Source organism: Hordeum vulgare, chromosome 7H, assembly GCF_904849725.1.
Source record: "Hordeum vulgare subsp. vulgare chromosome 7H, MorexV3_pseudomolecules_assembly, whole genome shotgun sequence".
NCBI classification, from domain to species: Eukaryota; Viridiplantae; Streptophyta; class Magnoliopsida; order Poales; family Poaceae; genus Hordeum; species Hordeum vulgare.
The window spans coordinates 88,931,019-88,946,367 of NC_058524.1; the positions used below are offsets into that span (position 1 = coordinate 88,931,019).

A 15,349-nucleotide genomic window follows, 5' to 3' on the forward strand; every position below is an offset into this window, starting at 1 on the left:
CCCCTCCAAGCACGAGCAGTAGCGTATGCCATCCAACTTCAAAGCCATCGGGTGAGTGCACATTATGCGCTTTTTCTTCTGAAGTGGCTCGAGTGTTACACGGTGCTGCAGTACTACGTTGAGGTGGAGTGACTCAGAGATTCACAACCAATATGGGCAGATGAGGGAGTGATGCCTCATACCAAGGGGGCGGAGCAACACGGCTTGGCAAATACCACTTTCTGGAGCAGCCGCCCGATGCATCCCGGCATCCCCTCACTCCTAAACGTCATGCCTCCACAAGATGAAGCTAACGGATTAGATAATCTTTGAAGCTTGCCACAATATTAAAGGTATTTCTCGCCTTTTGCGCGTAGCGGTTCTTGTGCTACTACCACATAAGGCTAGCAATGCTACCGCGTGAATTTCCAACTCTTGGCGACGGTACTTTGATGCGATTTTTTTTCACTATCTCTGCAAGTAGAATTTGAGCAATCGAACTGTTAACTGACAGCCGTATGCATGAATCTGTGGGATGGGATGGTTGGCCAGCCGGGACGCTCGGGGTGGAGCGGTAGAAAAGGACCGCGGCGAAATGCGACGCCGACCTTCTAATCGCGTCAGCATGGCCAGGCCAGGATCTGCCCCCGAAGCCTCCCGGCCATGGCGAGACCCAAGGCAGAGAGGCCCGTGCCGCCGCCGGCCTGCCGCCGGCCCCTCGCGGTGGGCGGGCTGGGCCTGGCGGCCGCGGCGTACGTGGGCGTCGACTACCTCCTTAGCCGCACGTCCCCCTCGCTGAACGGGCGGCTGCGGCCGGCGATCTGGGCGGCGCTGGCGCTCGCCACCGCCGCGCGGGCGCCCTTCTACCGCCGCTGGGACGCCGAGATCCGCGCCGCCCCGTGGTTCCTCGCCGCCATGCTCCTCATGTTCGCCGCCCTGCTCTGCGAGGCCATCTCCGTCCGGTTCGTCTCCAGCGTGCTCGGCCTCCGGTGGCACAGGTCTCTGTTCTACTCCTGGTCGCTAAGAGTATCCCCAATAGCGCGTGCGTTATTTTCTTCGTTGGTAAAATTGTCCATGTCGTTGCTCCAATAAGTTATCACACGACCACTTCAGTAGAGCATATCTAAGTTGTCCAAGAAAAATGAGATAATACTGAAGTTTGCACTTTCTTTGCACTTTGGAGCTTGTGCACTGGTTGTTTGTGGGTTCAAGTTCATCACCTCTGGGTTACACATCAACTTATCCCAATACAAGCTAGGACGATTGGCTCAAGACACAGTGTATTCAGTGCATACTGGACAGGATTGATGGTGCTTTGGGTTGGATAGGAAACATAATGGTTTTTAAAAATGAGAGTTATAAACTGCAATTGCTGGCTCATTTCTTCATAAAACAGTGAACACAATAGTCTGTTCATTGTAGTGAGTTCACATGCATGAGAACTAGAGGCAATTTGTAATTTTAATGGAAACCAAGACATGAGAATTGCAATTTGACAATAGCGGAACCTTATACAGCTTGTGTGAGTCTGCTTTTATTCCTTCTATCCCACTTTGTTTGTACATGTGGTCTATTTAACTTAGGGTCGGGTTCCACTGTCAGAATCACATAAGCTGTATGAGGTTCTGTGGTTTATTACTTTCATGTAAAGAATTTCCTGCGGTTTTACTTCCATTGTCTATAAGATATAGGGATGCCTCCTTGGTCCTTGGCAACATTAACACTCTTGGTGCATTCTTCAAAAGGTTCATTTTTCATGTATTTGAGTGTTTAGTGCAATACATCGTTCTGCACCTTTGGGATATGCACATAATCTCCAATCTTGAAAGAACTGAACTTAGACATGTTCAATAACATTAACAGATCTACTGCCCCTCTTCCGGACACTGGTCAGTGGCTGCTTCTAGCACTAAATGAGAGGCTTCCTCGAACCGTGGTTGATCTATTGAGAGCCCACATCATCAGTCTACATCATTATTTGATGTTGTTTATCATGTTGGGATTCTCGGCACTTTTTGACTGCATCAAAGGTCCTGGCCTTGGAATAGGCACAAGGTATATGTTCGTTATGGCGGTCGGGCGTTTTCTTCGGACCATAACATTCGTTTCTACGATTCTTCCATCCGCAAGGCCTTGGTGTGCCGCCGGTCGATATAAAATACCTGACCATCCTCATGCTTGGGCACAAAAATATTATGCTCCGTATGCTTCTGATCCGCGTGCAATCCGCAGGGTCATACTAGTGGATATGCCATATGGTTAGAGCATTTAAATTATGAAACTTCCTGGTGTATCTGCTTTAATTTGATTGACTTGTAGTAACGGTTTATGATCATTTTCTTATTGCAGCTACTGTTCAAAATTATACTGATCACTATAGACCTGATTGGGCATATATGAGCTTCCTAGTAGACATATTAAGGCCATCTGCCGGAGAGGGGCCTTCATGGTATCATTTGGTGAATAAAGCCGGTGGTGGTTGCAATGATCTTATGTATAGTGGGCACATGTTTGTTGCTGTCCTGACTGCTATGGCATGGACGGTATGTTGTGTTCTCATCTTTACAGAACAAACTTATTTTGTACCTTTGCATATGTCATGCTACAAATGATATGAACCGTATGTTCAAACATTCTTATGTTACAACCAAGGAAGTGTGATACGCACACCCTTGCTAATATGTGGTTCTGCATTAGCCTTAGAGGTGATTCCTCAACAAGGGGTCTTGCAGTTAAGTCCATGTAAAAGAGGCCATCGATCAGTCCCCGTCAGTCTTTCATATGCTATTGTTGCATTTATGCCATTCATTGTCTTTCTTGTAGTGTAAAAACTTTGTTGTGGTGAAGATTTCAGCTTGGTGTACCTTCCTCTCTTCAATATGAACGCCCCGCTATGTTCGGACATTTTTTATGTTTAATTTTTGTATTTCCAATTAATTCCTGTACAAATATCCATTTGATCTAAAGGGACAGATGTCCAGCTTAGTACTATATGCCCATGCTGCACCTCGCTCCTTGCAGGAAGCTTACGGGGGATGGATATCAGTTGTGATATGGTTTCTAGTCCTGCACAGTGCCCAGAGGGAGATACGGGAGCGCTATCATTATAGTGCCGACTGCATTGTTGCAATTTACGTTGGGATCCTCTTGTGGCGGGTCACTGGGTTCATCTGGTCCACGAGAGATTCAGATCAAGCAAGAAGACTTTCCAAACTCGACGAGGTCCAGAACAGATTATTTCATGCTGCAAAGGACTCGGACATGGACGAAATAAGGGGGCTGCTAAATGAAGTTGAGCTGGCTGGACAATCAAAGAATACCTTCTCTCAGGGTGTCATCTTATGCTTTGCTGCTTCTATGATTACATTCACCCTCCTGTTTGTTCTCCTTGCATTCTCACTTACTAGCAATGGATGATTGATTGGCATCTTGCCTTCCATTTGTTTTTGCCGATAGTGTATTTTAGTCAGTGCTCCTGATCTTGTCGATGCTTATGTTGGCTGAGAACTCAGGAATTGAGATTAACAGGTAGTTTTATAGCAGGGAACCTATTTGTTGATAAAAACATGTATGTTTTGCTGATAAAGGAATGGTTATTTCTTGCCTTTCAGTACTTATTTTTGATGCTACAAGAATTAACATGGTACTACAAAGCATGAATTGAGCACGAGAATGTGGCTCTCTAATGTGCAAATGTTGAATGGAACGTGAAAACTTGGTGCATGAAGTATTAGATATACTCCCTCCGTCTCAAAATCTTGTGTTAGGTTTGTCTAGAAATGAATGTATCTAAATACTAAAACGTGACTAGATACATTCATATTAAACAAATTTAAGACAAGACTTTTAGGACGGAGGGGGTATTAAGAGCATCTCCAACACACGCGCTTCGACCAGAGCCCAAAAAACGGTTTTTGCAGCGGGCGGCTAGCTTTTTTTAGCGCGCCGACGAGCGCCGGCTCCAGCAGCATCAACATATTTTAGCGTGTGCGTGGTTCTCCAGCAGATGCTGCAAATCAAAACGCAAAACTAGTTCAACACACTAAAAAATATATGCATAAATTTGATACATAGTTCATCATATAGATAATAAACTAGTCCAACAAGATAATATAGATAATAAAACAAGTCCAACATGATAATATAGATAATAAAGCTAGTCCAACACGATAATAAAACTAGCATTCACAGATAAAATTACTCCGAGTCGTCATTGTCGCCGTTGTCCGAGGTAGATAGCCATGCGTCCTTCCAACGTTCATCGTCAAAAGTGAAGATGGACGTCCCACCATTGTTGACGACCTCACACTGCGATATAGCAAGTGCCTTGCGCCGACGCCTGTCGTCCAGCTCCTCGCGACGCCTTGTCGTCCTCTCCACTCAGAAGGCGTTCTCGACGGCGACGTCCTCCGGATGGCGCCGGCGCCACTCCCCCATGGCTCGCTCGTCCTTCTCGGCGACGAGGAGTCGGCGCTGTCGCCGACGGTGCTCCTCATGGTCCTGGTCTATTTTCAGACGAGGCGAAGGGGCGACGTCCTGCGCGTGCTGGCGCGTGTAGACATCCTGAAAGTTCATCTGCGCACGAGGCCTCCTTAGGCGCCACGCCACCGTGTCGTACGCGTGGGCGGCCCCGTGCGAGGTTTCGAAGATGCTGAGGCCGAGGCGGACGTCGCCGGACCTGATCTCGGTGTAGTAGACACCGGAGGGGTGCTCACAAACGCCGCGTAGTCCGAGGATCCATGGCAGCGCGACGACATGGTGGCAGAGGGAGCGGATCGGAAGCGGCAGAGATAGCGGCGAGGAAGCGGCAGAGGGCGCGTGGCTATGGGCAGCCGCGTGAGGAGTGCCACATTTTATAGGCGCGTTGAAAGCGGTGCGCAAAATCTAGCGCGCGGCTGCCCGCTTTCTCCCGCATGCGCGCAATACTTTACCCCGCGCGTTATTTTTCTGCGTCCGCTGGAGCGCGTGATTTCGTTCCGCGCGCGCTATTTTCCCGCGTCCGCTGGAACGCGCGATTTCGTGCCGCGCGCACTAAAAGTTCAGTTTACCGCGCCTGTTTGACGCCCCTATTAGAGATGCTCTAATCGTGTGTTCCTGTTGCGTGTGCTAGTTTTTTTTACGTGCTTTGGGCCGTTTTCTTTCTCTATTTTCTAGACTTTTTTACGTGCTTTGGGCCGTTTCCTTTCTCTATTTTCTAGACAAAAGGCATGATATATTTTATAGATACATGCAAACTTATTTTAAACATGTGAACATTTTTACAAAGCATTTTTTTAATACCTTATTTAGTTTTAAAAAAATGTTCACGGCACATTTAAAAAGTCCATGGAATTTAATGTTGGGAAAATCTAATTGGCAGCGTGCGCGCGCAGACCGATCTGTAAGAGTTTTGCATGCTACAAACAACATGCGATTTCTTTTGATGTTTGAAATTTAAAAAGTTTTACCTACAAAACTGTTATTTCAATCGATGATACGTTTTTACAATTGTCTTTCTCGCGACGAGTTCTTCGAAACTAGATCCCATGTCGATATGTTTCGTCAATTATTTTTCGTTCATACTTGCCAATTTTTTTGACACACTTTGTCATATTATTAACCATTTACTTGCCTCAAAAAAATAACTTGATTGTCACTTTTTAATGTTGTTTCGTACAAAAGCCTTGTAACAGATTTCATTATAAATGATATAAAAGTATGTCATTGGTTGTGTTTGCCAATTTAAAATATACCAACTTGTCATATTTACATACAACTTTGCTAGAAAACTATTTCGTGTGCTTGTTAGTTTAACTATGCCGAGTTGTCATATTTACAAACGATGATCAAAAAGTATTTCTTGTGACCATCGGTTTTAAATATGTTGTCATATTTTTGCGCATAATCGCCTAAAAAAGTTGTTTGTGTTTGCTAGTTTGATTTATATCAAGATGCCATATTTATTCATAATTTCTAAAAATATGGCGATTAAGTTATTTTTTTATTAGACAGATAAGTACTTACTAATATGACAAGCAAGTACAACAAATGTGGTAAGTAGAAGAAAAAAAAAATTGTCGAAACATGTCGATATGGGATCTAGTTTTGAAGGTTTCATCGAAACAAAATCAACGACGAAAACGGATCATCGGTCGAATTAACGGTTTAAGAGATAAAAGTTTCTTTTGTATCAAGCTTTGCATGCATGCGGTGGGTCCCTTTTTGTACTTTTACGATTCCCTACATTCAAGCACTCTAATCTCAACCTACCATAGCGTTCACATGATGGATGGAAGTGGTTAGAACCGTGGGGAGTGCTTTTGTAATCAATGATGGAGGCACCTTTTTAGGCTTAGCTCTCGTGGTTTTTGACAGTAGTAGGGCCGCTGTACGGAAAACCCTGGGTGCGGCGCCGTTGCCTAGTGGCGTCCTTTAATGTTTTGTTTGCGCAGCTTTAAATAAAAGGTTTTTCCAAGAGAAAATGTTTGTGACATTTAATATTTTCTAACATGTTTGAAAATATGTTCATGTCATTAAAAAAAAGATCATGAAATATATAAAATGTTCATGGCGCTTTAAAATGTATACACGTTTCAAAATATGTTCGTGACTGTTTTAAAAATCATTCATGGAAATGTAATTTTTTTGCAGGAATTTAGAAAAATATTCACAACATATAAACAAAATCTGCGTGCCTTCTAATTTTTTTATAACACTTATTAAGAAAGCCTGACCTATAAGTAAGCGGCTCGGCCCGACAAAGTAGCCATCTGATTTCTCTCGACAGACTGCGACGGACCCATCTTTTTTCCTTCCGAGGAGTGAGGGTATGCCAGCCAACACGAATCCCAGCTTCTAGGGTTGTCTTTTCCTCGCTGGCGCACACAAAAGAAGAGCGGCGGCGGCGGCGGCCGACCAACCGACCTCTCATACTGCGATAGAGATGGATTCGTCGTGCGGCGAGTCTTCGGTAGGGGTGAAAGCCGGGGAGGAGCTATGGAAGAAATCCGTCATTTTTTCGTCCCAACCCGCATTTTGACGGTTATTTTACGGGTCGGGGGCGGATGCGGGGTCTTCTAGAGTTGCTCTTACATTTGCCGGGATTCCAGTTTTGGAAACCTCTTAAAGTTTCCTAGCCATTTTTTTTGGTTTTGGAAACTTTCTAGAAGATTTTCTAGACCGTTTTTTCTTTTTTTTTTCTTTTTTTTTCTTTTTTTCTTCTGTTTCTGTTGCAAAAATGTTCTAGATTTATTTAAAAAATCCGGATTTTGTAAAAAATGTTCCGAAATTTGATAGAATGTTCAGAAATTTGGAAAAATGTTCCGGAATTTGAAAAAAATGTTCTGCAATTTGAAAAAATCTTCCAGAATTTCTATAAAAACGTTTCAAATTTTCAATAAATGTTCTGGAATTTGAAAAAATGTTCCGAAATTTTGAGAAAATGTTCCGGAATTTTGAAAAAATCTTCTTGAATTTGAAAAATGTTTCGTAATTTTAAAAAATGTTTCAAAATTTGAAAAAATATTCCCATTTTGAACTTTTTTTCACAAATTCAATTTTTTTTCATGTTTATGAAAAAACTTCAGAAATTTCAAACTATGTTTGCGATTTCAGAAAATTGTTTGTAAGTCCGCAAACTTAGTCAAATATTGAAACATTATTCGGGAATGTTCCAAATGGTGTTACGTCTGCTACTACTATTTCAAGACATGTGATGTACATTTGCTGTGAGAATTCGTTTGTCACACCGACTAGCACAAAATGCACTTGTGCCGACGACCCGGCTTCGATTCGTAGAAGCGCATTTAACTTTTTTTGCGATTTTTCACAGACGCTCGCGGAGCATCATAATGGGCCGGCCCAGTTGAACACACCCTGTGTGATGGGGCGTCTGTTTGCCGCAAAACGCGGCAAATAGGAGTTCCGGTATAGGTCCGGCACTGACCCACATTGTCTGCTGGGCTACCAAACTCCAGGAAGCGGCCCGGCCCGAGAAAGTAGCCCGACCCATCAGATTTCTCTCCACTGCCTGACCTATATGATTTCCTTCTGGGAAGAGCGACACGAACCCTCGATTCTAGGGTTGTCTTTTTCTCCGTGCTGTACACAAAAGAAGAGCGGCGGCGGCGACCGACCGACCGACCGACGACTGACCTCTCATACTGCGATAGAGATGGATTCGTCGTGCGGCGAGTCTTCGGTAGGGGTGAAAGCCGGGGAGGAGCTATGGAAGAAATCCGTCATCCAGGCGCCGACGAGCGTGCTGCAGTCGATGAGGGAAAGGCTTTTCCTACTGGAAATCCAGGAGAAGAAGATGAAGGAGGACCAGGAGAAGAAGGAGAAGGAAGAGGAGGAGAAGAAGGAGCGGCTGCTCAAGGATAAGAAGGCCAAGGCGAACGCTGGAGAAGGCGCGGGGAAAGCCAGGGGGAAATCCAAGGCCAGGATAGCAAAGGAGAAAGCGGAAAAAGACTGGACAGGTACTCAAACCACTGCGGAGGTAACCTGGTGGACGGCACGTTCCTAGGTTCAAGCTGCTTTTGCGGAGAAGGTCAAGAGAGCAAAGGGGAAGAAAGGCAAGGCGAATACCCAAGTTTGTGCGGACACAACGAGGGCGAATGCTGAAGAAGCTGCAAGGCCGACTGGCCTCGCCCATGGTGCTCTGGGGATAGATATGAGCGGGGAGTCTTCGAGTGAATCGAAAGCCGGGGAGGAGTTGGGAACGATAACTGAGGTTCAGGCGAATCAGATTGTTGAACGACGCGAGGCTCAAGAAGAAGCTGTTGAGGTCGAGAGGGCAAAGCCAACCGCCAGGGGGACGGCTGCGAGGATAGCAAAGATGGTGGCTGAAGGTGATGCGATGATAAGAAAGATGACTCGTGAAGAAAGAGACAGGATTATTGCCAAGTCAATGGCCGAAGAATCTGCCAGGATGTCTGGCGAAGCTGCCAACATGAAAGATCAAGCTGGCCATGATAAGGAGGCTGGGCCGGCACAATGTGAGGAAGAATCGTTCGCTGCTAAGTTTCACTCTTTGTGGAACAGATTCTACGCTCGCTGCGGTGTTACCTTCGACCAAACCAGTAAGCCCCCTCCCTGCCCAGTTACTTCTCTTGATTAGTTCCCTTGTACCAACAGCTTACTAAGAGGATCCATGCACGCACACGTCCTTGTATGGTCTGCCTGTCACTCATACCAAATTTGATATCAGTTGCAGCATATATCAATGGAACTGATTTATGTATATGTGAACAATCTATGCAGCATCTATCCCTGCCATGTGTCACACGAATCCTGCTTCTGATTGCTCGGCTGAGGTCATGGACACCCTGCAGATTATGTCAGTCAAAGTTACATCAATCGAAGGAAGTTTGCACTGGCCACTGGAAGTGTTTGGTATCATTGCTGCACGTGACTTCTTGGATCGTAAGCGCAATGTTATTTTCCACCGTCCGAGGACTGACTGCCAAACCATCAACCAGGATGTTCGTATTTAACTCTTCTCTCTTGGTTTTGTCTAACAGCTTGTCATTATGGGCAACTTTTCTGCTAACTGTATCCTTTTTTTACCCTGCATTTACCATTCCCAGGTTCGCTTATTGAAGCAATCATAAGTAACTTTTTATGCATTTGCTGCTGTTAGATTTAGTAATTCAAGTTATGATGATCAAGTTCGAGTACATCTTGCCATTTTGCTGTTAAATTAGCAATTTTGCTGTTAAAACTATCCATTTCGCTGTTAAAAGTAGAATACATTGAATATTCTACTCCAGTGTTGATTGTTATTTGATGAAATGAACATTGTCGTTTAGTTAATTGTTGCTCTGCGCATGCAGGATTGCTCCCTAGCACTGACGGGTCCTACCCGTGCTATTGTCGTGTCATATGATCCTACATACCTTGAGGTTTTTCTGAAAGTGAAGGGCACTACTGAATCTGAGGATAAGGATTTAAGTGCTCTTGTTGTGGTGTTTAGAGCTGGAGCCTGTCCTCAAAGTGTTTATCCTAGCAGGCTTAGCACGCTGGAAATTGAATTTGATCACATTTATCACTCTGTTGAGGCCAGTCTTCATAAGAATTATTGACGGGTCGTGGCCAGATGGTTTTCGGGGTGTGTTTAGTGCTGCCTCCGGTAGTGATGACAACCTGCAAGTCAAGTTACTTGATTTTGGAGATGGTGGATTGCCTGTTGATGCTAATGGCGTGATCACTCTCTCACGACCTGTGGTCTCTGCTAAACTTGAGAGGAACCTGAAGGTTTCTGTAATGGCATTTCCAATTAACAAGGGATATGCTGCCGAGACCAGCGAAGCAATTTTAAAACCTCATAGAGCCGGTGTAAGTCCCCCAGGTATCAATCTCTGTGTTGGCTCATGTAGTATGGAAGTTCGTGTTGCTTGGTCATGTTTCAGTTCTGAGTGATGACATGAGATCATCTTTAACTCATGTAATCCGTGCATTATATGTTAGTGTAGCGGTATTGTGGCATTTACCGTAGTGGTGTATGCTAGAAACCTGTTCCAAGTTATCTAGTACTCCCTTCGTCCCATAATATAGGACGGCTTTGCAAGCTAAAACGTCTTATATATTATGAGACGGAGTAGTACTGCTGTAGTGGTTATATGGCATATGTTCTAGTGGTGTGTATGCTAGAAACCTGTTCCAAATGTTGTTTTGTAGCCAATGATGGTACTGACGGATATGTTTTAATGTTGCCAAATTACTGGTTGTCTTACATACTGTATTTATTTCTCTCTGTGATGTTCCCCTTCTATTGATCATTCTTTTTCACTTTCACCATCTGACATAAATCGAGGCAGCGGGTGCTAGATGCATTTGTGTCTTGCTTGTGTAACCACTGTCCTGTTTGCATTACTCTTGCCATGATTAGCTATGTGGTTGTTGTATAATGGCATGCAAAATATAATTAGCTAGTTTTTTTTGACTAAAAATATAATTAGCTAGTTATATGCATCTGGATTGCATGTTGGCAAAGAACAACAGTTAGCACTGCATTTGCTTTCGGGGTCATGGAGTTTCTGCTCCCCGAGTTCAAATGCTCCCTTGTGAACAGTAAATAGAAAAGAAGTATTTTCTGAAAATAAACCTGATTGCTTTAGTAACAAACATTGACGAATTGTGTCTACGAGCGTACAATTTTTGGTGGATAAAAGATCCCTAAATACTTTGAAAAAAAAATCAATGCTCCAAAAAGACTATTTTAAAAAGCATTTCGGAGCAATGATTTTGTTTTTTTGTCATGAGCATTAGTAATGCTTTTTCTTCACAAAATTTGAACGCATGTACTTTTTTTGAATATTTTTTTGTACTATTTTTCTTGTTTTTACTGTTCATGAGGGAGCATTGGAGCTTGGGTGTAGAATGACACTTTAGTTGTGAGCATTAGCCCTAGACAGCTGTAAAAGCTTGCTCTGGTTGCTCCTATTGATGTAAACTTACATAGTTTCATACTACTCCCTTTGTATCTAAATACTTGTAGTTGGAGAGAACTAGTCTTGTAGTTGAAAAATACAAGTACTTACGTATAGAGGAAGTAGTTCTTTGGGTGAGAAAAATAGCGAGATAAACTAGTACTCCCTCCGTTCCTAAATATAAGTCCTTTTAAAAATTCCACTAGGGGACTAAATACGAAGCAAAATGAGTGAATCTATACTCTACTGTATGTCTATATACATTCGTATGTAGTTTTTTAGTGAAAACGTTAAAATGTCTTATATTTAGGAATGGAGGGAGTAGTTCTTTGATGAGAATTCAAGGCGACTTGGGAGGCCCCGAAGATCATGCACATGGGTGTTGAGCATGCGAAGACGTCAAGGTACAAACTCCAAAGACATAGTTTGAGGGGCTGCGCGTGAAGGAGTTAAAATTGGTTGACGATTTTGCTGCCCGGTTGACGATCATCCTCTGCAAGATCAGGGCACTCGACGAGAAGTTAACTGAGATTTAAGCTCCCAGCAAGTTCCTTCGCAGTGTCCCTAAGAAGTTTCTCATTGTCTCTCTTGCTTGGAGCCCGAGAGCAAACCCAACCCCCACGTCGCTCCCAGGCGACTCCGGGGAACCTGCTGCCGACCAGCGCCGCCCCCTTCTTCCCACCTTTTTCCCTCGCCGCCACCGGAGGATGCGGGCGGGGCGCTCCCGGCACGGAGGTGCGCATTCGTGGTTGAGGAAGGTTGCTCCCTCTTTCTGCTCGGCGTCCCGACGATTCGCGGCAAGCCGGTAGCTAGGACCATGGATCCGGTGAGTTGCTCCTTCGATGGTTCTCTGGCTCCGTTCGCTGCTCGAGGGACGACACCCATGGCTCCCTGCAGCTTGGCATGGAGAAAATTACACGTTGGTATCATATTTGAGGCCGTGATGGTGAATTGATATTTTTTACGTATCAGTATTAAGTCTGGGGCGGATCGTTACAAAAAGGTCTAAACCGCGTATATTGTCGTGCCGGGCACCACACCCTCTGCAGCCGTGCCAACACCCACTGCGGCCAGCTGGACAAGGTGGTCGGTGCCGCAAGACGCCTTGCCCCTACAATGCGTTCGTCTGCTAGCGCTACGTGGTGTTCCACGAGGCCGCGGACCACCAGCGTGTGTGCTAGTGCGTGTCCTGCACCTGCCCGAAGTCTGGATCCCCGTTTGTGGGCTCCCGCACGATGCTGGTCGACCACTTCGGTTGTTATTGTCGTGGTTTTGTCACGGCAGATGTCCTCCAAACGTACTTAGTGGTGAGGTCATCGTCGCGGTGTGGCGACTCGAATGGGTTGATTGGAGTTGAGAGATAGATTTACCCAGGTTCGCCCCCTCCAATGAAGATAAAAACCTACATCTTGCTTTGGTGTCTATATTGATGAGAACCTCGATTACAATGATGCAGAATCGCTAACCTAGCATTTGAGGGTTTCTTACTTGATCTTTTTTGCTTGGGGCTCACCTTTATATATAGGTAGATGCCCCAAATTTACAACAACACATATTGATGATGTACCTGACTGACGGGTCCAGTCCGTCAGGTGCTGACATGACATATATTTTTATAGAAAAACCCCTTATTTTATATGTAATCACGTAAATGCCCATTATTTTGGGGTAAAAAAATTCGTTGATGGAATTATTTCGTTCGCAAATTATCAACATTGAGTCAGACTCGTTTGAATTTTTCGGAGAACGAAATAAAATAATATTTTTACATAAAACCCCTTATTTTATATGTAATCACGTAAATGCCCATTATTTTGGGGGATTTTTTTTGCTGAGGGAATATTTTCGTTCGCAAATTTCCAACATTGAATCGGACTCGTTTGAAATTTTCAGAGAATGAAATAAAACAAATACGTGAAAATCGGGGGTCAGCAGGATTAAACCCGCGACCTCCCTTACGCAGGTGGCAGGCCGTTGCCACTAGGACACGGCAGAGTTCTTGATACACCAATCCGTCATATTTTTCATAATAGTGCGCAAACGCTGGGTGATGGTTGGGCCAGCGAGGCCTGCATTTCTTTTTTCTTTTCCATTATCTAGGTTGGGTTTCCTCCTAGATTTTTAACATACTTGTTGAATATTTTTTTAAGGTAGGCTTCAGTATATGATGAACATATTTTCAAATACGGATGAATTTTTTAATGTACGCTGATCATTTCTTCTGTGTATAGTAAACATTTTTCAATGCACGATGAACTTTTTTTTACAAGTGAACACTTTTTTAATAAAATGAACTTTTGTGTAATATGATAAACAATTTATATATGATAAAAAATTTACATAATGCGCGGTGAACTTTTTGTAATTTTTGGTGAACATTTTTAAATATATGATGAATTTTTTAAATAGTTGATTACACAACGGTATCTGCAATAATACATAATTTTCTTAAGATATGATGACCATTTCAAATATTATTGTGTAAAATCATTTTGCATTTCAAGAAACACCTCAATTTGTTTTAATAGAAGTTGAACAGTTTAACACATGCTGTCAACTTTTTAAGGAATTGTGTGTTTAAAAAAATACAGTCAACATACGAGTAACTCAAAATAAAAAATATGTGTTGGACATATGATTTTTTATGAGGCGCTCAACCAGCCGGCCCAGCGTATGCGCTCTGTGTAAAATATGTCCATCCCCTACTCATGTGCAAGCTACGGTGTGGTATGGTGGCACTTTCGTACGGGGGGATGTGGGTTCGAGTCTAGTCGGAGTCCGATTTTTGTTTATTTTATTTCTTTCTTCAATTCCACGGAAAATTACAAATGTGTCTGTTTCGATATTGGAAATTCGTGAATAAAAAAATCTATCAGTGAAGCTTTTTTTGCACAAAATAATGGCTATTTATGCAATTATGTATAAAACACGGTGTCTTTCTGCAAAAAATATGCCACGTCACCACGTGACGGATTGGCCCCGCCGGTCAGATACACCTCCAATACACATTTATACGTGGTTTAGACCTTTTTGGTACGACCTGCCCCAGACTTGGTACTAACAAGTAAAAATTACCAATCTTGATACCAATTCACCATCACGGCCCCAAATGTGGTACCAACGTGTAATTTTCTCCTTGGCGTGGGAGCTTTGCTTCTTGTCTCAGATCTGGCTGGCATGGTTGGTTGGGGTGGTGGCCCTTCCACCATTGCTCGCAGGCGACACGCTGCTTGCGTGTAGCTCGCTAGCTGGGGGTTGAGCGCCTCTTATGGCAGCCCTACGGAGGATGACTACTGAATCTGGCTAGCGGTCAGATCTGGATCGTCGCCGGTGCTGCTGGACGACTTCGACGACAGTGAGGTGTGGTGGTGGTCCTGTTTGGTAACGGTGCGATCGCTCTGCAGGGATGTGCGAATTAGTGGAGTTTCGAGCGATGGTGTTACAGGTTGGCGTGGCCAACTGCGTTGGAGTGAGGTTATGCTGCTCCCGGTGAAAGTCTGTTTGGTGTCCCGGCCGGCGGTGGTGACGCTTGTGGGCCTCATCATCCTTCTTGGAGGTGCCATTGAGGAGATCCGCACATCCTCTTCTCCTAGATTGAGCTTTTCAGGTGAAAGCCAAGATCCTGTTGTAGGATCTGGCGGCAGCGTCTCCAACACCACTTCCCTCTTAAGGGCGTCACCTTGAAGACCGTGACCAGCTTCCTCTTTGTTGAGGGTGGACGTGCACGATATCGTGGTCGGCACGTGTCCGGCTGGCTGTGCGGTTGTGGCGTTGCGACTTGTGTGACGATGACGATGGTCGCAAGATTAACAAGGTCGTGGCTTGCCTTCATCGTCGACCGTTTGGCATGTCCTGAGATTGAAGTCGGAGCTCCGGTGTTGCGGGGCGACACTATGTCAACGATGCCAAGCGATGGGCAGATTAGACTCTATCAATGCAAGACATCCTCCTTTTCTCCTACG

At 44.4% G+C, this 15,349-nt stretch overlaps 1 protein-coding gene and 1 pseudogene across 2 annotated transcripts; both read left to right on the forward strand.

The window, feature by feature from the left end:
* Positions 1 to 364: 364 nt before the first annotated feature.
* Positions 365 to 3,583, forward strand: LOC123411613 (protein PHLOEM UNLOADING MODULATOR-like). Of its 2 annotated transcripts, XM_045104577.1 has the most exons (4): positions 819 to 977; positions 1,843 to 2,237; positions 2,329 to 2,522; positions 3,001 to 3,583. In XM_045104577.1, exons 1-4 carry the CDS (start codon positions 895 to 897, stop codon positions 3,394 to 3,396), a joined length of 1,068 nt encoding a protein of 355 aa, XP_044960512.1. In that variant the 5' UTR covers positions 819 to 894; the 3' UTR covers positions 3,397 to 3,583. The 2 variants fall into 2 exon arrangements, with proteins under 2 accessions (XP_044960513.1, XP_044960512.1); XM_045104578.1 differs by lacking the exons at positions 1,843 to 2,237; positions 3,001 to 3,583 and having other exon boundaries at positions 365 to 977; positions 2,329 to 2,451.
* A 5,037-nt stretch (positions 3,584 to 8,620) lies between these two features.
* Positions 8,621 to 10,690, forward strand: LOC123411424 (annotated as a pseudogene).
* Positions 10,691 to 15,349: the final 4,659 nt, after the last annotated feature.

What these genes read in the sequence shown, in the direction of transcription:
- LOC123411613 (XM_045104577.1), top strand. Translation starts at nt 895, where the DNA reads ATGCTCCTCATGTTCGCCGCCCTGCTCTGCGAGGCCATCTCCGTCCGG. An exon ending in CTCGGCCTCCGGTGGCACAG is followed by an intron (nt 978 to 1,842) that starts GTCTCTGTTCTA and finishes TAACATTAACAG; the next exon opens with ATCTACTGCCCCTCTTCCGG. An exon ending in ACTAGTGGATATGCCATATG is followed by an intron (nt 2,238 to 2,328) that starts GTTAGAGCATTT and finishes TTCTTATTGCAG; the next exon opens with CTACTGTTCAAAATTATACT.